This window comes from Leuresthes tenuis, unplaced genomic scaffold (genome assembly GCF_036924035.1).
Source record: "Leuresthes tenuis unplaced genomic scaffold, fLeuTen1.0.hap1 SCAF_5, whole genome shotgun sequence".
Taxonomy (NCBI): Eukaryota; Metazoa; Chordata; class Actinopteri; order Atheriniformes; family Atherinopsidae; genus Leuresthes; species Leuresthes tenuis.
Window position 1 is genome coordinate 29,148,076 of NW_027325359.1, and position 26,493 is coordinate 29,174,568.

Genomic DNA, 26,493 nt, shown 5'->3' on the forward strand with positions numbered 1-26,493 from the left:
GTCTTTTTAGTTCTACAGATCCAAAACTCAAATTTCCCTCGGAGCACGTAGCGCCCATGAAAACGTGAGGAATATCAGCGTGGAGCAGGGATACCCACAGCCGGTCGTCGAGGGCTACTGTCCTGTAGGTTTTAGACGTTCCCCTGCTACAACACACCTGATTCAGATCAATGCATCATTAGCAGGCTTGTGCGGGATCTGAAGAGATCCATTTAATCTGAAGCAAGCGTGTTGAAGCAGGGAAACCTGCAGGTCAGCGGCCCTCGATGACCGGATGTGGGTATCTATTTCCTAAAGACACAATTACTAGCGTTTTAAACAATGAACACCAGCATAGAAAACAAACAGTGACTTAAAAAGGTGTCTTGATAACTGCTGTTGGCATATTCCACTGCAGACACAGACAATATAACAATTCCTGTTGAATTCCTCTTAAAAACATGACATGCGCTCAATGGCTCGTGTTTAACACAATATTGGTTTAATTAATAAAACATAACAATCTCAGCAACACAGCCATGATAATTGGTTTATTTGATTACAACATACATCATGAACTAAACATCTTGTGGAAATGTGAGACGTGCGTCCAGAGATGGGAAGATTTTCGAGAAGACGCTGTTAAATTTCAGTGTTGATTTTGAGTTCAATCTGTATTGTATTTTTGTTTTTTCGGGGGATTTTTTTGTTTGCACGACATTATTCTCAGAACTAAGCAGCAAGAAAAGAGATTTTGTTTTCATGTAAGGATACAGCTTCACTGCGGACTGATTCTGAGTGAGCAGCTCGCAGAAACTTCACAAACAGGAAGTCAAAATACTTTTATTATATGTATTGGACACATTATAAATAATGCACATTAGTATATACATAAACACCATGATGCTTCTTGTCTGTGCTCTTCTTTCATGATGCATAGTCCTGGTTCAGTCTGATGAGAGGGAAGTCTAGTGAAGTCAAATTTTCTGTCACAACTGCAGCTCTGATCTGATCTGAGAGGCCATGAAACTACATCTGCAGCTGCTGAAATTATTCTAAATGAGCAGTTTCTCCCTCAAACCACTCCAGGATGGCGGATTTGTTGTCGCTGACCCACTGGATGTTGACTTGGGTTTGCTCTATGGCCAGCTCGACGGCCCTGAAGGCACCGTGCATCTCTTTGTTCTGGGCAAAATACTCCAGCTGTGCACACAAACAGATCAGAAAGACACAATGTTAGGTGAGTTTTGTTGGTATTCTATATATGAGCTATAATCTTGGACATAAGGAAGATATTTAAGAGGATTTCTTTCTGCTGGACTTTGAGCTGCACATGAAGGTGTGAGATAAGGACGCAAAACAATTAATTCTTTATCTATCCCAAAGGGAAATGATGCATCTATATAATAATGTATATTAATATAACATGAATATAGTAATATACTGTTTAAAAGTAAGCATATAACAGTTGATATGCTGCTTAAATCACAAACTATGTATGAAGTCACTTTAAGTAGTTAATAAATGTTACCAAAGACAGTAAAATCAATAAATATAACAATCAAAAAATTATGAAATCAAACAATAAATGCAGGATAGTGGTTGACAAGGCAAAAGTTAACGATAAATGATTAAAATAATTTATTAGAGATAGTATAAGTTGAAAAGGGTAAAAGTTATAAAGATAATTACCTGCAAGTGGTGAGAAGACATAAAAATAATGATAAAAGTTACGGATAAATGTTTGAAATACTTAGTTATAGCAGAGGAATTTTGAAAAGGCAACGATACACGCACAACTGAAATATTTTCAGCAACAAAAGCTTCAATCTGAAAGGAGTGTGTAGGAGTAACTGATAAATGTTTACGGTTAAAGATTGTGGATGAATGTAAAACAGAACAGCTACAGATATCAGTCTGAAATGAGAGCATAAACACCAGAAAAGTTAGATTACACACGCTTAAAGGATAAATTTAGGCCAAAATTCTGCAGACAGTTCATAAAACATCTGAACAACCAAGGAGCTCCTTTCTGCTCCAGCTGGTGGTTGAGACATTCCGAGTCCGGGTCTCAGATCGGATCAGCATGTAAATCCTTTAGTTCGCTCCATTTTTTACCAAACGAGGAATGCTCTTTTGAGATGGACATGGAAATGATCGTCCATGCTTTTGTTTCTTCTCCTCTGCAAGGTCCCGTATAAAAAATCTTAATTTATTTACAATGCCTCACAATCAGGTTCAGATACCTGCTAAAAATCCTCGCTCTAACTTTCGGAGCTTCATTTGTGAGACTTACTAAAGCCTCGCAGGACCTCAAGGTCCTCTCATCAGGGGTTGTTGGTTGTTCCTCGATCTCACTCAAATCAGAACAAAAGGAGATTATTGCCCCCAAACTTTTTAAACTAGCTTTTGTTCAGTTGTGTCTCATTTTATGTTTTTACCCATTTTTTTTCCACGAAGGCATTTTACTTTGATCTCTTTCTCCCTTTTTACTTTTCTTTGTGAAGCACTTTGTGACAATTTAAAGCTACTTTTATTTCCTAGATGATTGAAATAATCCTTTTTGCATTGGTTTTACAACATCGATCAACTACCTCCAGCAGAAAGAACCTCCCCGGGGAGAAAAGAGCTAAACTTTATGCTTGAATTTAAAGATGAGTGGCTAAAGGTAGTGGATTAATGTTGAATTTAAAGCTTTTTAAAGCTAAAAACTCATCCAGTGTCTGTCTCAAGTGTGACTGCAAACATGACCAAACAAACCTGGTAATAACCAGAATATGAAGATATGAGGGCTATGAGGAACATAATAAAGTGCCATTGATTAATTGAATTAATCTTAGTCAGAGTCATCTTGAATCACGGCTCAAAGGTGAATTAAAAGAATAAATATCATCATATATTGACATTAGGTCGGCACAGATTTCTGATACGGTATCAGGGTGTATCCAGTCGCTCATTTCGTTGAAACTGATATTCGTTTTGTAGCCGGAGGACACGAGTGTAGCCACTGTTATCACGTCACAGAGACACATTTCAAGTAAATTACCTCGTCCAGTTCAAACTGTGTGGAGAATCTGCGGGTGACTCCCTCAATCAGCGATGCTGCGTCCCTGTCAAAACATCAGTAACAGCGCTCAGAATATGTGAATAAACACTCAGTATTTAGATATGTGAAAGCAAAACACAGACTGCCGTGTGAATAGTTTTGTACTCGAACAGAAACTGAAGGAATCAGTGAATCCAGAAGGTTGTTGTGTAATTTACCGTAGAAAACCTCAGTGCAGGCCCATAAAATGAAAGCCTGTCTCCTGAGTGTATTTATACTTTGATACCAATAATTTCAGCTTCCTGGTAACGGAGCAAACAGTGGAGACTTTACAACGACAACGATAAGCTCCTGATTAAACAATAGGACCTTTGCACTTAATGACTCATTGCAGGATTTTTTGTAAATCACTGTTTATTATCACTGGGTCTTTACGGCTCTGCTCCTCTGCGGGTTACTTCAGTATCACGAAACTTCTGTGAACAACGGGTTCGAAACAGAGAGAAAACACTAACAGCACTGGTGGCTTTTTGAGAGAGGGTGGGGGCTCAGCCCCTCAAAGCGAGTTATGAGACTGAGCAAAGAACCAAGATAAACAACAGTGGGGATGTCCTGAGTGGCTGGTGGTCATCTAATTACTTCTATACGTCACTGCTCTATGAACCCAAGTTTATGGTTAGATAGCTGATTTTATTGTCTGCAAAAATAAGCGTTATGTATGATTAACAGTGTGTTATATACTGCTAAGATTTATAGAGTTCCATACTTTATCCTTTCTAAGGATATCCTCAATGCTAATGGATAACCGATTTAAATGAATCAGCTTTACATTTTTCAATTTAGAGATCGCGTTCACACATCCGAGCCATTTTGAGTCGTGTGTCGTAAGCACTACATCACGAATGAATTGTGGACCGGCCTGGGGAGGGGTCTAAGGGTCTGGTCAGGGGCAGCTTTACCTTACTGAGAGGTAGGCTGTGGGCTGGGAACAGGCTAACATACGTCAGACGGATGTTACAGCAGGAGTTTTTCCTGTTTCTTTTACTAAAATAAGGAAAGAAAATACAATGAGACGTATTTAGTATAAATGCCTGTTTCTGTCTCATCCTGATGCACCTGCCGTGAGCCTGTTCATTCATTCACTCAGTCAGTCTCTCTCGTTTCTTGACTTTTCTGTACAAACTTTACATTTCGGGACGTTTTTTCTTTAAACAAGGAACACAACAAACAAGGTGCTGAGTTAGGGATGGATGGGATTATAGACAGACAGGTTAAAACATCCCCCTCTCCCTGAACCTACCTTCCCACTCAGTCTGGGCCAATAAACACCCAGTGTGCACCGCTCGACCAGGTCACAAACCAATCGATTTTAACCCGAATTATTATTTTAACATTTCATAGTAACCAGCCCACTCAGCCGGTCCGCCCTCGCCCTTATGGGAGCAGAAGATCATCTAAAATGCTTTGTCCTTGCAGATTTAATACCAATTAAAAGAAAAAACTGGTTCATCAGGTATCTTTTTCACATAGATTCTCGGGGTGTAAATCACAAAATTACATCGAGGGATATTTGCTGATTTGAGAAATTCTGCCATGATGTGATTTTGATTTGATTCACTTCAGGAGCCAGCGTGTGTTTTGGGTAAACCATGAATACTTTTCTAGTAAATCCACTGGAATAAAATGCCACTGGAATAAAATGCAGTGTATTATCACTGATGCAAACGTGGCCTTTTAAAGGGCCTCAAACCAAAAAACTGCCATTGCATCCTTTTTTTAAAGTTCACATTGATCAAACGAACAGTGTGGGTAATATTGAAGACTTGTTTGTGACTCAGAAGATGATAACATTGATATTAGAGATAGAAGACACAGTCCAAAAAGCAACCTACCCCTGACTGACGTAATCCCAGTTCGCTCTGATAAAGTTCCAGGCCAGCAGGTGCCCTGCGACATTTTCAGCAATGTTGTTAATTGTGGATGCGACATCCATTAGACGTATCTTGTCAGGGTTCAAAGTGTATTCCAGGTATCTGCAAGATAAGGAAGGCACTGACTGACTGCTCACTCGGTGATACCTGCATGTTTTGGATTCGCCTTATCATGGGTGTGTTTGTTATTGAAGGTAGTTTTGTACGTCACCTGTTGAGCAGCCAGGTCTTCTTGGTGCAGGACAGAGCGTATCGGAGCTGGTCTTTCTCTGAGGAGTCCGTGGAGCTCTGAAACTTCTCCCAGGCAAACTCCCACTCTTTCTTCCCGCCAGCAGCCACAGCTTGGCAGTAGATTACAGACCGCAGATTGGCGTGGATGCTGAATCACAAACACAACAAATACTTTACTTTCCCTGCTGGGAAAAATCGATCATTTTCACATTTTTCTTGGTTACGCTGAACTGCTGACTTGATCTTTTCTTGGCGCATATTCACATACTTTCTCCAACAAATCTGTGGGCAGTTAACGGTATTACACCCCCAAAAATCTTCTGCCCCGTGACAGCAAAAGTCATTCTCTGAATCAGAGTTTGGACTGAGACGTGACAAAAATAAAAAAAAGTGTAGGGGACTAACTGTTTCCTTAATGCGCTTTAGTTTATTGAGGGCACTCGTTACTGTTTAACACATACACATGCAAATGTGGGCAAGCACTGATACAATAACACACTCACATGCATGTATATATAACACATGCAAAAAACATTTACTGAAAAAACACTGTTTCTATTTCAAAGTTGCACCTGGAAATGTTTCACATTAAAAAAAGCTCATGACTTTCATTACTTTAACAGAGCTTAAACATCCCAACAAGTGCAGCTTTAAAGGTAACCACACTGTGGAAAACAGCCACTATAACGGACACAAAACGTCGTCAGGTTACACCTACCTTTACTAAACCTTCGGGTGAAGCAAAACAGAATATACAGAAAAGCTATTACGGTCGGAGCATTTTAAAGGGCAAACTGAAAAAGTGAGGTGCAGAAATCACACTTAAGTTCATGCCTGTTGGTGGTGTTGCTGTTCATCCAGTCGGCGAACTTGTCTGTAGCCATCTCGATGCATTCTGGGAGTCCACTGGAACAGGCCAACTGTATGGCGATGATCTGGTTGTGCCTTTGGGATGAAGCACAGTTTTATGTCATAAAGTAAATGGTGATTGAGACGTGTGTAAAAAGCTGCTAAAATGTTTCTTAGAAGTCAAGGAAACTCCACTTTAAGTTTAAACGTTGAATAATCCGAGCAGACTAAGTTTATTGTGGAGTTGTTGCAAACTTTAAAACAAACATTCAACTCTCCGAGCTGTTCCTATTATCTCGTGTAAAGATATTGAAATATTTTCTGAAAAGAATAAGTCTGTGCATGCTGTGGATTCTATGATTGATCTAAAAATAGAAGATGATATCATGTCAATGTCTGAGCTGTCAGAAAAAAGAAAGTAAATGGGAAAGCTTTTCATAATGACTATTAATTCTGTTCTATTTATTTCTTTCTATCTATTTTATACTAAATTAACTGCTTTTCTGTTGCCATTATCATCCTCCCTCAAATTTTAGTTCCTCTGGACACAATGAAAACCTCCCGGATTGATTCTCAAAGCAAACTAAACTCAATCAAGCTTGTCAGAAACTTCCTGGTTGTCACAATGTCTGTCAGGTCAATGTCAGGAGCTAAACAGAGAAATAACTGAGAGTAATGACCAGAACAAGAATCTAAAACACAAAACAAGGCATGAACACAACTAATAAGGAGGAAATAAACCAGAGAAAAGGCCAGAAACACAAAAAAGCACGGATCATGATGCTGGTCATACAAATCTGGAGATTGTTGTATGTTTTCTAACAAGCTGCTTTTTGTGTCGAATTCATAAATTGATCATAAAAAATTTATTTTTCACTGATCACAGTAAGAAAAGAATAAATAATCAACTGATTTTTTTTATCTATTCTGCATAAATTGTCCAATACACAAGATAAAAGTCAAATTTAATGATTTTGCTTAAAGAAAAGCTAAGAAAATAGAAGCGGACGGCTGCCCTTCCTGGTTCTGGTTCTGATGGAGGTTTCTTCCTGTTAAAAGGGAATCATTTCTCTCCACAGTTGCCTCTTGAACGCTCAGGACGGGAGATTGGACCGAAGAGAAGTTTCGATCTTTATAAATTTGGCGCTTTATGAATAACTAAACTAATAACTAATAACTAAATTGAATTGAGTTAATTTGACTGTCTGTGTGGAGAATTTTACTTTATAACATAACTTTAAAGGAGTAAGACTGCCCTTAATTTCACTTCGAATTTTTCAATAAAAGCAAAATACACAACTTTAAAGGAAACTAGTGAATGCAAAAGAAGCCATTAGACAGACAAGTCAGACTCAAATAGATTAAAACAAAGTTTTAAACACAAAGTCCACTCCACTCACCCACCATAATTTTAAATCTAAATGTAAGATTCTTACATATTCTTTATCGATCTGGTGTGAAAAGAGGAGCCAGAGTGTAAAAATGACCGTCAGAGCTCATGTGAGAAGACAACAGTCATGATTAGAGTCTCTATATCAGAGCTGTCTGATGACACAACCTTGTATAGTTCCCTCAGCTGCCTCGACTCCGCTTCTGTAAATGTTTCAGCAGCTTTCTGGGACAAATTCCAAGCTTGTGAAGACAGAAAATCACACAAAGTCCTGAGCAAAACTTTGGCTCTCAGCTGCAGAAGAAGAACCAGAATGTCCAAACTAACCTGTTCATCCACCCAACATAACAGTGACACAGCGCAGCTCACTGCAGTAACATGTTGTGATAAGTGGTCATTGAGTTATTTTATTTAATGTTTTGTTTTTCTTATGAGAAGTTACTGTGGCTGTAAGCAAGATAAGCCGGTAGAAACACGAAGCGTATCGGACAGGTTGAAGGGTGTGGTTTTGGCTCGGCTGCTGAGCAGGGCAGTGGAGCAAAGGTTCAGCAAACAGCACTGGGTTGGTCTGATTAACACAGCTGTGGGGCATCGGTTCATCTGTGGAGCACTGAGGGGCCTCGACGGCCAAACCACAAGTGGCCAAGCCGAGATACATTCCAGTAAGCTCATGCTGAGTGTTTGCTTGTTAGATGTTTGTGGTCGGCGAATCGGACTTCAACAGCACAGCCAGGCATGGCATGAGGGTTAATTCCTGATAGTGACCCAAGGAATTCACCCAAAGGTTAAGGCTCAATGCCAAATCAGTACATTTACGGGTTATTTATTTAGAAAACTAGTACTGACTGTTTATGACTTCTTGGGGTGTTTACTGTTTATTGCATATGACTAAAAACGTAATGATGAGCTGAGTTGCTGCCCGTCTTTGAAATCCAACAGATTTTGCCTTGAATTGGCGAAATCCAACAGATCTGCAGACGATCGTGTCTGCTGCAAAACTGAAACAGTTACCTGACAGAATCTTGGTTTATCTGAAAGGGACATCACAATTCAGTGATGAAAATAACTTATACGTAGGCCGCTGTTTTGTGTAGGAAAGCTCACAAGCCACACATGTAACCTTGCATATCAATTCTAACTCCAGCTTTGTGCGAGCAAGACCAGAAAAGAAAAGAAAAGATAAAATGTGTAAGATGGGTCCCAAACCTATTAACTCTTGCACAGAACTCAACAATCAAACGCCACACTCCTCTTTATAAATGAACCAATCAAAGGCGAGCAACATGCATCACGTAGCGAGATGTCGCAGGTGAACGGTGTCATCATGCAGCGTAGGGAAGCAGCATCATGTCTCTCAGTATAGAAAAAGAGAAATGAGGGTGAAAAACTTTGATTGTGGAACTCTAACGTTTTGGGCTGTGGACCAACATATTATCAGATTAGGTTGGAAATTACTCAGTATGGTTACACGCTCAGCTATCATCAAAGCTCAACTTGGCCATTTAATGGGACCTTTTTGGACCTTTTGGCCTGTCCCAGTATATGTGTACGGGAGTGGAATCAAGTTTCTATCCAACTAGGAGCATGAGGGGTAGTGATAACAAACCAGTAAATTTCATTCATCTAAAAAAGATGGACAAAATTGTTCAAAATTCCAACAGGATCCCATCCCAGACATTTAAATGTACTTTGTATAGTGACAATAAAGGAATATTGAATCAAATTTGCTGAGAAACTGAGATCCCAACACTATTCCTGACAAAAAGTGGATTTCAGGCTTCTTGTTGGGAACGTTACATATCGAGCCCAGTGAAATTTATATTACCACTATGCAGTTGATATCATCAAATAAGGAGAGAAGAAACACGAATGTCGAAAAATCAGGAATCAGAAATGTTGTATCTTCCTTAAGTCTGTGTCAAATCTCGTTTTATGATTGAATCATTTCAATACTGAGACAACAATAGCGTGCAAATGATGAAAATATGTTTATCAAAGAAGGTAATTACAGCCATATGACTGCCATCTTTGCTTTTAAACCCTGGATGTATAAAAGAAACAAGTCTCTTGACCACAGTGAAAGAGACGCTGTGGACTGTGTGAGAAGACATCAAAGACGCTTCTAATTGTACATGGAAGTACTTCAGATGAGGCTGTGGTTATAAAATCAGGATTTTAAAAGAGCAGAGCGACAGTCTGGAGATGCTTTAGGTGACTGTGAGCTGACACATAGTCTTAATGGGACGATTTAATGAATAATTTCTGATGTGTTTAGTCGTCTGACAAAAGAAACAGAAAAATATGTGAATACGAGCAGCTTCACTGGGAATCCAGCCGTATTAATATACTCCTAAATAAAAAAAAAGATGGAACTTCGGAGAATGTGTGGAGCACCTCAGCTCATTTGGGTCTAGTCGATTGTTTACATTTAAAATGATTTGATCATCAACTGTGTTATTTAGGTGTTTTAGTCTGGTTTTCAGAGCTTTCAATGTCTTTTCTCTGTTCCGTGAAACAACTTTCATTTAAAATAAGATTTCTAGCTGCTGGAGTTCAGAGTTCTGCTCACTTCTGCTCGCAGCTGCTTTACAATCGTTGTAATTTTCACCTGAACTTGCCGGTAGTGCGAGTCCACAGTAAATGAACACATGCACGTTACTGACAACACTTACACATATTTGCTCCGCATTGGCACTTTTGAACTGAACTGTGCATTGGAAAGGCTGCAAACTTGTAAGTCTGGCAATCATTAACCCTGATAAATGCTTTATGAACAATTAGACAGTTAAGAGTTAAAGGGACATCTTTTCTTACTGTAAAGAGTGATCGTCTGGGACTCTTGATTGATCTGTGTGGTTCCTGAAGAAGTCATACAGCCCTCTGACCTTGTCCTGGAAATAAAGCTGCAGGCAGACGGGTTTTAAAGCAGACTTTTACAAATATGTGGAGCTTTATATCATGTTTTATCATGGATGAACCTTAACCAAAGCAAATAACACTTGGTCGGATAGATCAGTCTTCTAAAAGTCATTGAAGTGAGTGATATGACTAAGTTTTTAAATGACACATGCCTGCATGGGTCCATAAACCTCAGTGCGGTCAAACATGAGAATGAAGTATTCAATATTCCTCTCTGCTGACTCCCAGGGAAGGTACTCCTTCTCGTTACTGAGGAAGCGGGTTGCATTCAGAGCCAGAGTCACATCGATCAGTTTGGCCCTGAGGAGAAAAGAGATTGGACTTCGGTAAGATGTCGGCTTTACAGTGAAACATGAAACACCATCAACATTTCCTGAGTATAGCTTCAATATGTCAACTTTGGTTCTCAGTAACAGTTTCCTCTAAGTCTTCATAGCAGGTGCTTTCAAAGGAAGATCCTCTTCTTCTTGATGTGTTTCTGCCTCAGTGTAGGTATTCTCCAGCACGAGGAGGACCTTCTGTGATGGTAACCGGCCCATAAAACATAAATACAGTGACTGGCTGAATGTAACACTGGTATTACAAATAAATAAACCGACCAGAAGGATGGAGCAACGGCTGATATGTGACTTTCTTGGGAGGAACAATGCAGTTGCAAAAGGAAAAATGGATCCTTTCTATCCAAGAAATGGAAAGCAACGAGTTAAGAATGTGTTTTGTGGGACTAATAGTTGCTTAAAAAAGGTTATCATATATTGTGGTGGCTGTTGTAGTCAGAGGTTTGTCAAATACGTTTAGGAGATGATGTACTAATAAGCTAAACGTGCAGAAACGGACACAAATGTTTAGATTTTTCTCTGAGTATCTGGTTCAGAGGCACAGGCCTCTCCAACCATACTATCAGGGATGGGTGATTGTACAGTAACTGCTTTACCAGTGTCAGGAAGTCAGATTATTTAATGAACAAATCTACAACAAACAGATGTAAAACAGAATCATCAGGTATAAAACTAACTGACTGACTGGTCCACAGGTTTGACCAAAGTCTTTGTAAAATCTAACAATGTTTCAGGGGATTCTTACAGTGCTCCATCCAACAGTTCCAACAGCATGATGTTATTGTGACCTTGCTTCGTCCACATCGACTGAAGTTATCAGCCTTCTCCTACAGTGTTGTCTTAAACTTACAGCCATCCATCAACAAATGGATGCAGTGCTTGTGTCAAGCCATAACGTTTGACCTTCTAACATGCGTTGATAGAGAAAAGAGTTTGTAGAAGCCTGATAGAGACTCCAATATGAAGAAAATTAAATGTAAGGAATTAAACAGCAGGCACCATTTGGAGGCACTCTGCTGCAAGGCTTTAAGCTTCAGCAGAATTTCTCACTCCTGGGCATCTATTTTAATCTCTCAGTTTTATGTCATAACACATGTATTTGTTAAAGGATAGTACCTTGCCAGGTTGAAGGCATCATCAACAAGCTGCCCTCTGTTCATCAGTGGGATTCCCTGGAAAAGGTGAAAAATTTCTGTGAACACGTCTCAACAAAAGAGCAGGACATACTGACATCTGGGCAGATCTCTACTGATTAAAGTGTGTAAAGAGCATCTTTAACAGCATCTGCTTAGTATTATCAGCACATTGGAAAGAGTAATGTTTAAGAAGTGTCTGCACAGCTTTGGGATTCTGTAAATCTCTGGCCTAAAATTAATTACCTGTAACTTTCCATCTGCTAAAACATTTCTTATTTTCCCCCCGAGTTTCTCAGGTCAGTTTGAGTTTGGAGTGCTCTGGTCTTCTTCAGATAAGTCACTCAGCCGTTGAAAAAAAGCTGATCAAACGCTAATCTTTTGGATAATTTTTATCATTTCTCATAAAAATTTGAGATGATTTTGACAGTCTAGAACACGCCGATGACCCTGAGATGTGTGCCTGGGTCAAATAATTTATCTTATTTGATCAAAATGTGGTTATTTACCTTCCATTTTCCCTGTAAAAGCTGCTTAGAAAACCTTTTAATCGAACAGCATCTCGAGGGGTTTGGTTCATGTGGAGCTCTGTTATCTGCTCACTCATTATCTGGCCCTGTACTCACATCTGGATTTGTTTCCAGCTGAGTGAGGAGGCGCTGCCAGTTCTCTAGGTTGTAATTCACTCTGTAGTATCCATAACAGTCGACGTTAGCCAGGATCCACTCGTCTCTCCTGGAAATAAATTCTTCTTTCTTGACTGTTTCAGAGACAAATATTTGTACGACATAAGTTAAACTCACCACAAAGGACAAGTTGATGGAAAAGTACAAAAGAGAAAGAAAATAGAATGTAAAAGGGGGTCTTATGTGTCCCTGGACAAATCATGACTATGGGCCTCTGGGTACAATGATGTAAAAGGCTTCCCACCCAAACCTAGAACAGATGTATTATGTACAATCATGTGGTGCCTGTTCGCTCAGTTTTGTGTCTCTTCACAGTTGTTTCACTCTTCTTTGTGATGTCATTTTTTGTATGATTTTGTGTCTTTTTGCTCATTTTACATTTACATTTCTGCAATTGTTTTACATTTTTTCCGATTCTTACATCGCTTTGTTCTCATTTTAGTTGTTTTGTGTCGTACGCCATCTTTTAACAGCTCTATAATCCTTTTTTTGTCTGTGCTTAATTAGTTGTTTTCTCTCTGTGCTTATGTTATGTCACTTTATGGTCACTAAAAGTGGTTGTTTTACACATTTGTGGTAATTTTGGATCTATTTGTAGTCTTTTTTTCTGTGTTTACACTCTTGAACCGGTAGACAGTTCACTGAAAAAACTCAACTTTTAAAAACAAACAACCAAAAACTTAATAAAATTAAGATAAAATTTGATATATAATAATTGAAATAAAATGATCTTACCAAGAATTTGAAGTTGAGTGACCAGACTAAAACCTTTTTCTTGTTACAAGGAATATAATTATGTTCAGTTTTGTACTTGTCAATGTTCATAAAAATCTCACAGTCTCAGTAGCGAGCTATAATATCTTATAAAGATGATAAAGAGCCAAAGCACTTAATGAACAGTATACTCTTACCTAAAATTGTCCTGATATATACTTCATATATATGAGTTATTTAATCTTGCTTAAATTTAAGGTTTTGCTGTGTTTAAGAGTCTAATTTAAAAGACTTTTCCACAGATTTTAAAGACTGAGGGGATAGATAAATACTCTCCCCTTTGGGTCCATTAGGCCGTTCAGTAATCTTCCTGTGTATATCTGTCTCATTACACCCCCATCTGACCTGTATCCCATGAAAGCCATCACATGAGTGTATGGGTGTCTATCAATCAACATTTTTAATGTTTCTCTCCTTAGGTTTCTGTGATCTTCATGAAACAGAAAGTGTTGGACAAAATGTTTTTCTTAAATATGAAAACAAAGCTGTTAAAAAACTATTTTTTTGTGTGAATACCTAATTTGGCTTTGTGTTGTGTACTTCTACAAGTTACCTGGGCCTCTTTCGTACAGCCAGAGAAGAGAGGTATCAGAGTTGTTGGACTTAACTCTGATCGGGATGGGCCACCAGAGACTAAAGAGGAAAAAAACACATTATAGCATGAAATTTAACCAGATAATTTGAAATAGCATGATGTCAGTCAGAGTCTCCTGAGTCCTGAGGTGTGGCAGTCTGGATGTAACAGCTCAAAACCAGGCCACAGTTGGTTAAATCTCCGTGCAATTTACCACAGCAGTGTTATGACATAAATATTTATATAACACAACCTCAAAAATTCTGCAGGGCCAAAGGTATAATCTACTGTAATGAGCAGCAATGATTTCATGCAGGCATAGCAGAAAAATACAAGCAAGGTGGCCTTTGGGGAATCTTTTTGTTTGTTTTTGCAGCTGGAATAGAAATGACATTTTTTTGTGATTTGGTGAGCTGTTTTTCTGAGAGAGTTAGAAATGTGCTGAAGGTACTGGATGATAGATTTATGATGATAACGAGTGCAGGTGAACAAATGAAAGATGAACTTTCCCGCAGTATCAGCCATTCACTATCCAAACACTATGTGAAATCACTTATAGCCTACTGTCACGCTATGTTATTTGTAACAGTATTTGATCTGAATTCAATTTGTGAAACAGAAAATTACACAATCTAATAAAGTTGGTCAAACTCTAGTCTAACCATCAAATAACAACACTAGTTCTTCTTGGTTGATGGAAGCGACGTTTGCAGCAGGGAGTATGCCAAAAATAAGACTACTAGCAACTGATGTCGATCCTGATAGCAGGGCTCCTAAATGAGATTTTGGGAGGATCTTTTTCCTATCACCAGAATCACATCAACCTCATTGTCATCAATGTTATTCACACTCCTTATTAATCTTAAATTTATTTAGGAGTATGAATGGCTTTTATAACAGACATAATGAACAGAAATGCTTTACATTAGCATAGAGATGCAAGCTTTTTTGAAGTGAAAATTCTCTAGTTTCTGGGAATATTTGAACTAAATTGAACAAATTAACCATAATTATTCCCTAGTGTGTTTACATGCAATGCTATTAGTAAATACTTTGATATCTCTATTAAGAACCTGTGGTGGTACATTAGATGCAGGTAGGAGATACTTTTTCAGGTTTTTCATGAATCCTGTGTGCATACTAACTTCATGTGGCTTCAGTTAATTGAGTAATTGTACTGCCATGCCTTTTTTTTGTTGTCTAATAGGTTTTATATTGTGCTACAGCTTCATGTGTCATGATGTGCTTAATCAAACATTACACTTACACAAAAGATTATCTTTCTGGAGGCAATTAAAACCAGAGGTGATTTTTTTCTCCATCGACATGAAGTGAAGGGAGACGATGTGGCATCTTAAAGCACATACCTAGATTCTGCGGTGTCGTTGAACAGGAACTGTTTCTGGTAGATTTCTCCGTTGTTAGTGTTGATGGTGATGACGGGATAGCCCTTTTGTTTGGTCCAAGGTTCCATGAACTTACCAACTTCTGAACCAGATTTATCATGTCTGGCCTGCCAACATTAACATATCATTTTAGAATGCTTGATGTAATGACTGACTGAAGCCGTATTATTACTAATAAATCACAAGATTTTACCATTTGCATCAATTCCCACAGGTCGTTCTGGTCTGCGTTTCCGTTACTGAAAGTCTTGAGGTACCTCTAAAAACACCCACAGACAAAAAGAAATCCAAGTAGTTACAGAGTATGACCACTTGTACTCAAACGAACTAGAGATGATTAAAAGAAACCCATAAATCTTTCATCTTTCTGATAGATAAAAGTGAGCTTTAAACTTTCACAAAGCTACCAATATTTTCAGGGCTGCTGTAGCCAGTTTTATGAATTATAGTTACACCATTAATGTAAATCTAGAAAGAGACACTGAATTTAATACAACATACAAAAAAACACAGATGCTTCCCTGGTGTTAGACCAAAACTTAAGTGAAACTAGACCTTTCCAGGATTGAAAATGAATGTTGATCCATGTATCAAAATCCCTTTTCTCTCGACTTTCTTTGGCACTTTAAAGTCTCAAAGTACAGATAGTGTTAAAGAAACTGTGGCTGAATAAAACCACAATCTGGCAACACTCATGACCAACCAAATCAGCCCCTTTTCATGACCACAACTGCCTGCGAACGCCTCTCAGGACATTTAATGTCATAAAGACTTTACTTTTCTTGACTTTGGTTGCAGAAATTGTTTGTCTGTTTTATTTTTAATCACAACAACTTAGGACTGCGCACTTAGTCTGAGTCTTAACTCTAAACAGACTGTTTATGAGGTCAGGGTCAGAGGTTATCTTTAGTCTTGAGACACAAAGTCTGCCTGCAGGATTCTGTCTAAAGTATTTTTTAAGGATTGCTGTAGAATTTCAGGCACTCTACGTGAGGTTAAAAACAGCAGCTTACTTTGATGCCACTGTTGAAAGGCCTTTCTCCCACAAAATTGGCCAGCATTCTCAGCACCATAGCCCCCTTTGGAGTAAACACAAATCACAAGTTAATATTAACAGAATACAAGTATGAGTGAAAAAATAAGTACATATGATGAAAACCTGTTCAACAATGTTGGATAAGTAAATATGGGATCCTCTGCGAAACAGTGCCTGCCAATAAAGGTGCTACACTTAAACAAATTGCAGTAAAACTGACATTTTGGAGTAATTTTCAGTCAAAAAGAGTGTTAAAAGAGAAAACATCCCTAGATTCATCACACCCTCAAAATCACCAAGTTAGAATCCAGATTTCCAGGTTAGTAGACAGTGACCATCTTTAAAATGTTGTTTCTCCAATGTCTTTGGTATTAAAAGTGTGTTGTGTTATTATGCCAAGATCTGAGGGGCTTCCTGCAGCTTTAAGGACCTGCTACTTCCCAAAAATCAAGTCAAGAGAGGAGCATCTGATGCACAAATAAATCACCCATAACCCCTCATTTTTAGCAAAGGAACTGCAGGTTTTGTGTCTTCAATAAGAAAAAGGTTGCACATTACCAAACTATATGGAAGTTGTAGTATTTAAAAGGTTTTGCTGTTTCCCTTATTGTCAATAAACATTTAGACAAAGACGTTGCCTGCTTCAATCACCTGCTCAGGACAGATGGATTAATTACACTAAAAGTACAAATGTTTGACACAAACTGAGGCATCTTTTTTAGTAGAAGTACCTCTGTGAAACTGCACCGTGCTGGAAGTTATATGTTATATGTTATACCATCACTGCCTCATAGAGAGGGCAGTCAGTGATGCAACTTTGAATTCTCCAAAATCATCATTGTCATGTTAAAAGGTCAGCTGACCATTGTCATTGAAGACAAGTTAAAGATGAACTCGAATCAGAACTTTAAACACTATAAAGATCCTCAGCTCACGTTGTGTCTGAATGCTTGACTGAACGATGACGTCATGATGACATCAAACTGGTGGACATTTATGCTAAAGGTTTAGCTTTACTCGCCTCTGAGGATAAAAGTGAATTTACTATTTTGTTTTTGGTTAAATATTTACAAAAGGTCTTTGTTGTGTTTTTTGGGCATGCACCCTCTGTTTCAATGACGACCGCATGTGTTTCGTCAAAACATGTTGAAGGACGGTACGTCTTTAAAACCCCAACAGTAACATTTTGATCTGGAGTAAAGCCAAACTGTTTGATGTTAATTAAAGAAGTCTGGTTTCTTTCTGTGTGGCGCATCATCATTGTGGTCTGAAGACATGTTCTGTACCCACTGTTCTGACACTCTACCTTGCTGTAGGATATGGCATCAAACATCCCAAGGATCTCAGAAGTTGTTGCGACATCTTCCGGCGCAGCACTGAGAGGATGGGATGATTCCAGAGCGTCCTCCTCAAATGCTGAGTGGAGTTCATACATAACTAATGTGTCTTTCTGTGGAAAGCAGAGATTAAACTGTTGCGTGACACAGAAATGTATTGAAAATGTGACTTTTTTTAGGTGTGTACTGTACTTGCAACGCTATTACTATTATGTGTGTAGATCTTGAAATGATCAGACTATCGCAAAGAGAGAAATACCTACATTTGAAGAGCGCTTCTTATAATCGTGCCCAACTCCCACTTCATTGTGAGAACAAATGTAATAAGTTCCAGATCTTGTAGTTTCAAGAATCATTTGTCAGTATAATGCAGTAATACACAAGAGATGAATGTGGGAATATTTGGCAGTAGTACCGTCAGATGTTGGATAATCATTACGTTATATTACAACATTAATGTCAGTACTTCCATTACTTAGATCTTTATGGTTTTTGGCTGTATAATTATACAACTTTAAGTAATTAATTACATTATTTCTGCTTTAGATTTGAATAATGATGTGCGGCAGTTTTTATTGACTCAGCCAAGGCTTTTGGCATCTTCACTCATTACACTTTTTGAGAATTTTCTGTGGGAGATCATTGGGAGTAAGTGTAGCTGGTTTTACTGCACAGACGTTGTCTTTAAGACACTTAAATCTTATTTAGTCAGATGATGCTGCAATAAATCATTTTAGCCTTTTGACAAAGGAAACAAAAATATGTGAATGAGAACAGCTTTAGTGGAATTTCAACTGGATACAATAACGTTTACACTCCACCATTTTTATGAAACGCATGTACAGAGTGCCTAGGCCTATTTAAGTCTAGTTTAGTGCAGGATGGGGTAACACAAACCCTAACTGGATTATCAGGGTGAGATAGTCCGGCTTTGAGGAGCTTAATTTTGTATGATTTTAAACTGATAACCTAATATTTAAACGCATTTAAAGTCCAGTTTTGGTTGAACTGACACAATAAATCGGTTTTCTTGAGTTCTCAAACTACTTTACTGATAGGGTGCGACGTATTAAATTAAAGCGCGACCTTTCTCAGCTCCTGAGGTGTACCTCAGGGTCCGATACTTGGTCCAGTGATATTTTGTTCTCTAGGCCACCCATTCATCCACCTCTACGCTTATGACACAGCAATTTATGCTTTTGGTCCTTACCCTGATGTAGCACGTACATTACGTCAAGATAATTTCTTTAGGGTTCAACAGGCCTTGTCTTCTTTAGGTGTTCTTTAACAAATTGCTAAGATCAAGACCATGTGGATCAGTAGGAAGATTTAGTCCCCCCGCATGGATCCAAAAATTCCTAATCTTGATGGGGTTGTCAAAGATAATGTAACTGAATATAACTACTTGGATATCCGTCTGAACAGAACTCAGCCTTTTCATAGGGTTTTATAGAATGTGTTGCCTTTATTCACCATACTGGGTGGGCTCTTGTTCAAATGATCATCCTTCCAATGTTAGACTACGGTGATGTAATTTATCAATAAGCCAACAAGGTGGCTCTACAGAAGCTGGATCCTCTTTATAACTTTTAAATGGTCATCTTAGCACATGATGGTTTATGCTCATTTACTAAACCCTCCATGGTGAACACAGACATGAGATAGAATTTTAGATTTGTTGAGACTTGTGCTTACACAGGGTATAATTATCTGTGATTTCAGAGCCCACTGACAAGATTCCTCAGCTTCTAACTGAGTTGCAGCACGTCGAAGATATTTCATGACCCCCACAAGAGGTTAAATACCTTTGATTCCTTATCACTAAGTCAAAACCAAGGAAGATTCTTGAGCAAAAGGTGAAAGCTTCTTTCTACAAAAGATTACTGAAATCTTTGAAAATCCACACATTATTTACAATGTGCATCACAAATAAAGGTTTTCAAAAATTTTTAGACCAATTTGTTTGTCATCACATTCAATGTTGCAATGATAAAAACAAATATCAAACAAATATATCAATAAATATTAAGCAGGGCTTAACTTGTACCTAAGAGTTACACTAATTGTACTCAGTGTTTCTTAGAATTTCTGTTTATATGGATAATAAAAATAAAACATAGTTTAGTACTGCATCAGAAAAATAACATTTTCTTATAGCAAACACTTCTTATGAGGTCTCCACAGTTTTCTGTTGTGTTTGCCAAATCGGCTATGCTCAGAGCATGTAGTACGAGAGGATTTTAAGCCGAGCTTACCATTTTGAACGTAGGCTCAACGTGGTCCACTGCAAAAGGTGCCAAGTACGTGGCAAAGCCCTCTTTCAGCCAAAGTTCATTCCACCATTTCATCGTCACCAGATTTCCAAACCACTGTCAACAAAACAAGAAGAAATCATGAAAAAAGAGGAAATATTACGTCTGTATTTACAGTAAAACGGAACCTGTCGTAATAGTAAAGAAGATACTGAGTCTGAGAAGTTTTCTAAATGCACTGATTGTTTTTTTGTTTCAAGGCAATACATATGTAACATAAAAAGTAAATAATGTAATCGTTTTATTAAAAGGAAATAAAATGTGTTGTATTTCCTTACCTGGTGTGCAAGCTCATGTGCAATAGTAGTGGCGATCACTTCCTTGTGCAACAATGAGGATACTCCTTCTTCATAAAGCAAAGCTCCTTCCTGGTATGTCACCAGTCCCCAGTTTTCCATTGCCAAGGCAATAAGGTCTGGCACCGCCACTTGTTCTAAAAGAATCGCAAAGTTAGAATTATACAGCCTGTTTATGTTAAGCCTTCTTTGGAAATAGTATGTTACAATGTCCAGTAGGTTTATCAGTAGAAAGAACATTTAAAATGCCTGCTTATTTGAGTGAACTTTTTATACATCATATTTAATTGAAATGATGAGAAAAAAGTTGAAAATATCAATGTGGGAGTTGAGAAGACTTTCAATTAATATAAGAGTTTTTGAAATCCAAAATACATGTTATATGTCAGCTGCTGATTCTGTTTATAATTTGAATAATAAAGTCAAAGATAGATGAGCTTAGCCAAAGCTTATGTTAGTTGGTCACTGGTCAACTTGGAGGTGTCCCGAGGGCTACTTGTGAAGTATCTTTGAAATATCTTGTCCTCCAGACTTTATTTGACTGACATCTGTTTTTCTACGAGGACTGCGCTCACCCCACATTTAAGGTCTGCTGTCACCAACTTAGGTGTAAAAGTTGATGTAGCCCTTAGATTTGATAACCATGTTAATGGTGTGGTTAAATCATCCTTTTTTCATCTTTTTTCTTTCCTTTCCTTGGAAACAGTAATCCATTCGTTTATAACCCCCAGGTTGGATTACTGTAACTCTCTTTTAACAGGAATTAGCCAGGTCACCCTGTCACGTCTTCAGTTAGGCTTTGTACGATTTTTAACACGTACAAAGAAACGAGAGCACATCACCCCGATTATAACCTCCTTGATTTGAACTCTGAAACCACGAAGGCTTCCTATTTATTTCAGGATCAGTTTTAAAGTTTTTAAAGTTTTTTTAATGGCCTTGCTCCAGCTTATTTGTCTAACCTGCTGCACCCCGTCTCATTCCCAGACGTCAGATGACCAGATGCTGCTGGTGATTCCCAAATCACCAGCAATTTGAAGGAAAATTCAATTCAGTTTTATTTATAAAGCGCCAAATTACAACAAATGTCATCTCAAGGCACTTAGATAATATAGCCCAATTCAAGCCAATTGGAATTCAATGAGAGGTGATCAATCTTTTTCCGTTTTGGCCCCAAAGCTGCGGAACAAGCTTCCTTTGCACATAAGACAAGCTCCTTCAGTTGATGTTTTTAAATCTCGTATTTGGCCTTTAACCCAGTGGGAGACTCAGTGGGTCTACATGATGAGATTAACTCGATTATAGCTATAGTTGGGTTATGCTTCTTATCTGAGGGTAATTATCCTTTGTTACATGGCGGTGAATGTATCGAATCACTGGCACATGCATGCAATACCACAGTAGATAGGTGGCGCTGTACCCATTTCAACTATCGCTAATAGAGCCACTTCCTGTTGACGTCTTCACCAAAAACAAACTCAGGCATTCGAGAAAGATGGCGAATGAAGAGCAAGATGAAGCTACGTCCCTCTACATTTGTGATGAGCTGGTTATGAAACAAACGCGTTGTTTGTTTCTTTCTGACGGCGGCGACAACAACAGTAATATTGTCTCCTTTGACTTCCGGGTGACGATCGCGGGAAAAAATCTTGAGCATGCGCAGAACGCTCGATCCTATTCACTTTCGTCTCCAGGCACGTTAAGTGGGGAATCGGATCGAGTTATCCCGGAGTCTTAATTCGATCGCAAGTAACCCAATCTGATTCAATTACTTGTCGTTAATCCGACAAGTAATTGAGCTGAATAATTCAATCTTATTGTAATTTAGCCATTAATCCAATCCGATTGCCCGTATGTAACTGCACTGACTGACAATGATTTGACTGTTTATTCAGTTTTAATTGCACTATGTTCTGTCTGTTTTTAGATAACTTTAATTTCTCTCTGTTTTTAGTGTTTTTGTGGTTTTTATCTGTGGGGTCTTATGATGGGCAGCACTTTGGTCAACCAGGTTTGTTTGTTTTTAAAGTGCTATATAAATAAATATGGCTTGGCATCTGTTACAATCTATCCAACACTGTATCCATCATATAAAAAAATAAAGTATTATTTTTATTTTAAACTATTTTAATCTATTTAAACTTTCTGGACAGGTATTTTCTGCTTACTTAAAAGTAGTAAAATTGAATAAAACTAACAGGACAATGATTACAGGAACGAGATCTGGCTCAATTCCTCAAACTTCCCGTTACCATCTTAAGCCGACGTGGACGACACAGTAGCGATGCAACAAGAACCTGACTCTGAGACTCATAAAAGTTTAGGCACAGAGCGGTTTTATAGGTCTGCATTACCCTGCGTGTGTCTCAAATTAAGCACCTTCAAAATCTTCTTCTTCTTCTTCATTGAAAGAAAAGACCATGAAGCCCTGAATCCTTACAGTTATATCCACACAAAGTCTTACCGAGCTTGTTAGGTTCATATTCAATTTTAAATAGGTTCTCGTAGTATGTGAGGATCTTTCCAGTGATGTTGGCGGCATACTTGGCGTGTCCCGCATCAATGGCCTCAGGACGGGCATACGTCTGCATGAGCAAAAAGGTTAACAGAGGTCAACTTGTATTTAGTCTGGTTTGGCTTAATCCGACCGGACAGATGTTGGAAGGACAGTTTATAAACCATGAAAATAATTGGTTTTAACGTGGAGAATAAAGCAAAACTGGACTCAAGTCTGTCAGTGAAATCTGAAGTTTATAGATGAGAATAATAATGTAATACACACTCTAATTTTTTTCACAGGGTGTGGGCTTTCAATTGATTTGAACTCTGAAACCATGAAGGCAAACAAGTAGGTCGACATCACCGGTGTCGGTCGAAAACTTGTGTATTTCCATTCATCATCTATAATATTGGAGACTGGAAGAGAAGAAAGAATGAAGGAATATTAAGTGAAGATATATTTCATTCTGTTCTTAAAGTTAATACAAGCACAGGACTTTTTTAAATAGTTTTACCTGCTTGTACTGCATTTCCCAGAGCGATTGTGTCTCGCCTGTGGATGATTGTCAAATCAAATACGGCCTTCATTTCTGGCTCATCTAAACAAGGAAACAGTTTCCTCGCATCGGTTGGCTCCAAATTTGTGGCAGCAAGAAATCTGTGAAAACAGAGGGAGTGAAGATAAGAAACAATCAGGAGGTGATCTGGATTTCAAAAGGCACCCTGGGGACTGTCTAATCATTGCTACTTTTTAAAAAAAAAAAAACTGGCAGAAAGTGATTTTACATCCACTGAAGAGGAGTTTTTCTTGGATCGTCTCTGTCCTGGGGAATCAACAAAAGGCCCAGCATGAGAAAATGTGACAAATCCTGTCAGTTCCTTTGACTTTACATTCAATCTCAGTGCAACATTCGTTGTGCTGCTGCACTTCTCCACAAAGAAACAGAATTAATTGCTTCCACACATCCAGCTCATTTCATGATTCAATGTTGATTTTTCAGCTGAGACCCGTGGACTCGAACTAAATCAGCAGGAGCGGACATGTCTCAACAGGAATTACAACCTTTAACTAAACATGCACGTAAGAAGAGTGGCGATAAACCAGCGTGAGCTTCGCAAGAAAATGATTATCTTCTATCAGGTCCATTTATTTCTTGTACAGTGAAGAAATTTGAATTAACATCAACTCATAAACTAATAAGACTAATAAAATTAACCTATTTAATGGAAAAATGCAAAAAAAATGCAAAAAAGAAATTAGGCATATAGATGAGTTCTTACAGTTCAATAAATAAGTAACTTTTTTTATGAAATTTGACTATTAATTCATATTTCGACTTGTATTTTCCAGTGTAACACTGACTGACACCTCTTTTCTCAATCAAAGGGTTTGATAAATGTCTCGAACCCTTAAAGCAACACAATTTACTTCCCCCTAACGTTGTGGGATGTAACACCACTGTTATAAATATACAGTCATACACACAAATTTGCTTAAGGCGCCACGAAGATGCCATCGAAATCCCACACAAATATCAAGCAACCGTAAAGAAACCAAAACCAAAGTCCTGAACTGCTTTATTTCAGCTCCCGGTTATAGTAAAAGAAATAGAAACAGAAATAGATTCGCTTTAACGTTCACAAACCTCTCTGGTGTTACTTTGAAACCTTTTATGTAAATTATGGGGCTAATAAAAGGTTAATAAGGTCATACTATTTTGAAAATAGTAAAAAAAAAAAAAGGATCATTTTGGCACCAACATTCCAGCTTTTACAAAGATTTCTTCTTGTAATCTTATTTTCTCAACCTTTTTTATTCATCTTATTAATCTGAAAAATGTACATTTAGTTGCGTTTTTGTTTAATTCTATTGTGGATTATCTTTCCTCAGCACTGGCCCTTCAGACCTCAGGCAGCTTTCACCTTTTAAGTTGAGTGTCACAGCAACATTTTCCAACAAACGCAGTTATCATTTCCTTTTTTAATACGGATAACATGAGGGGAAAGTTAATAATTTACAGTAAAAGGTGTCGGTCTAGTGTTTTTTAGCTTATTTAGAAGCTGAGAAATGAAAGATTATCATTTGAAGTCGGATAACTTTTCTTGTGACTGTTTTTTTTTTTATTTAAACAGCGACTATTCCCCAACATGAAAAAAAAACATTTTTCTGAGAGTAAAACTGGACTGGATGCATGTTTCTTTCCAAATTTAGAAATTATTTCTCTTATATAACAATGTTTGAGGGAAAATGAACAGCTTGCAAATGTCAGACTGAGAATATTTGTTATTTTTTTGTAGTCTTAAAGCCTTCAAGTGTACGGGTTTGTATATGATATCATGTTCAGAATATGAAGGGAAAAACTTTTAAAGACTTACCTCTCTACATCTGTGTCACCTTCATAAGCAGGGCTACCTTCAGTATATGTGCTTACATACAGCGCTTCAAGATTTTCTGATATTTGTCCCTGGAATTCCAGAAACAAACTATAGTTCCCTCTAGCCTCCAAAAACCCATCCAACTCGATCTCCAAGAAATCCGTTTCGTCTTCGTGGTGTTTCAGTGCGTTAACCCCAACTTTTTCATTTGTGTCTTTGTTAATCACTTGTGGGTTGGAAACGATCAGGTCCTTGCTGTTGAGGTAGATGTGGCCTGTTTTTTGGACACAGAGGAAGTGGAGGGTAGAGTTTCCAGTGAAGACCATCGTCTGGTTGGGGCTGGTGACGTTCACCTCCGAGATGATTCTGGAGTAGAGTTGAGGCCTGAGTTTGATCTCGTACCTCTGAGGTACCAGGTCCTTCGGCAGCCGCGTGACAGGTGGCGGGCTGAGGGTGGTGGACGGGGGAGTTGGAGGGGGCGACGGATTCATTTCGTCGATCTCAATCTTGTACACGATGATCATGGTGATGAGGCCAGCGATGGCAGAGATTGTCAGGACGGCGAAAGCGCCGGCAAAAACCTTGGCTACGCCTGAGTTTTCTGGCATTGTGACTGCTTCCTTCGGTCAGTCCTAAAGCTCAGAGATGAGTCTCTGAGCGAATCTGCTTCTGGTCTGCGCCGACTGCTCTGCACGCATCAACCTAACCTTTCCCCCTTAAACAGGGCTTGGCCTCAGCAATTAAGTTTCTGTACTCAGATTAAGCATTAACTTGGGCACCACCAAAGAAGGGAATTGTAGGTGCTGTTGTGTGAAGAGGGCAATGTTCATTTTAGACAATCAGTCAGGCTGTGCTCTCAAACATCTGGAGGTGGTTACTGTGGTTTTTCTCACTAATGCAGGGGCTAAGGAAACCTGAGGGAACATTTAATCCTCACACCGCTCTCTCCAGTCCATCGCCCTCTCCTTCACGTTCCCTGGGTTTGATAACAGCTCGCACAGCTCAGACAATCACAGTAAAATGCCTCAAATTAAACAAGAAAATCCCTCAAGGTGAGACCCATCACTTCTGATTGTAGCTGAAGCTGTCCAGAGTTTCAGGCTGCGGCACGTTGCCATCCACAGGTAGGTAAGTCCTCACCGCAGAGGGGTTCAAACCTTCGCATCCGCACACAGACCCTGCGAGATTGACAAACTCCCAGGAAACAAGAAGCATATGAGGGGAGGACTTCTGAGGGCGCCGGATAAAAAAAAAAAAAAAAAGAAGAAGAAGGGGGAGGAGAAGTAACAAAAACAGAATTTGGGAAAAACTGCCTGGAAAGCCTCATCCACAGGGAGCAACAACCACCATGACCACGACACACACATTCCTCACCTCAGGA

The 26,493-nt window shown here is 38.6% G+C and overlaps 1 protein-coding gene across 1 annotated transcript; it reads right to left on the reverse strand.

The window, feature by feature from the left end:
• Window positions 1-687: 687 nt before the first annotated feature.
• On the reverse strand, window positions 688-26,305 carry anpeplb (alanyl (membrane) aminopeptidase-like b). Its single transcript, XM_072386589.1, has 20 exons — window positions 25,113-26,305; window positions 23,252-23,394; window positions 23,020-23,153; window positions 22,702-22,822; window positions 20,220-20,374; window positions 19,885-19,998; window positions 17,599-17,742; window positions 16,270-16,335; window positions 15,450-15,515; window positions 15,218-15,363; window positions 13,830-13,909; window positions 12,443-12,576; window positions 11,800-11,855; window positions 10,498-10,645; window positions 10,241-10,329; window positions 6,022-6,132; window positions 5,168-5,335; window positions 4,918-5,058; window positions 3,026-3,089; window positions 688-1,182 (listed from the first exon to the last, which is right to left on the reverse strand). Exons 1-20 carry the CDS (start codon window positions 25,718-25,720, stop codon window positions 1,030-1,032), a joined length of 2,841 nt encoding a protein of 946 aa, XP_072242690.1. The 5' UTR covers window positions 25,721-26,305; the 3' UTR covers window positions 688-1,029.
• Between the last annotated feature and the right edge of the window lie 188 nt (window positions 26,306-26,493).

What these genes read in the sequence shown, in the direction of transcription:
- anpeplb (XM_072386589.1), bottom strand. Translation starts at nt 25,720, where the DNA reads ATGCCAGAAAACTCAGGCGTAGCCAAGGTTTTTGCCGGCGCTTTCGCC. An exon ending in ATGCCATATCCTACAGCAAG is followed by an intron (nt 16,336 to 17,598) that starts GTAGAGTGTCAG and finishes TTTACTCCAAAG; the next exon opens with GGGGCTATGGTGCTGAGAAT. An exon ending in AACAGCAACACCACCAACAG is followed by an intron (nt 5,336 to 6,021) that starts GCATGAACTTAA and finishes TTTGTGATTCAG; the next exon opens with CATCCACGCCAATCTGCGGT.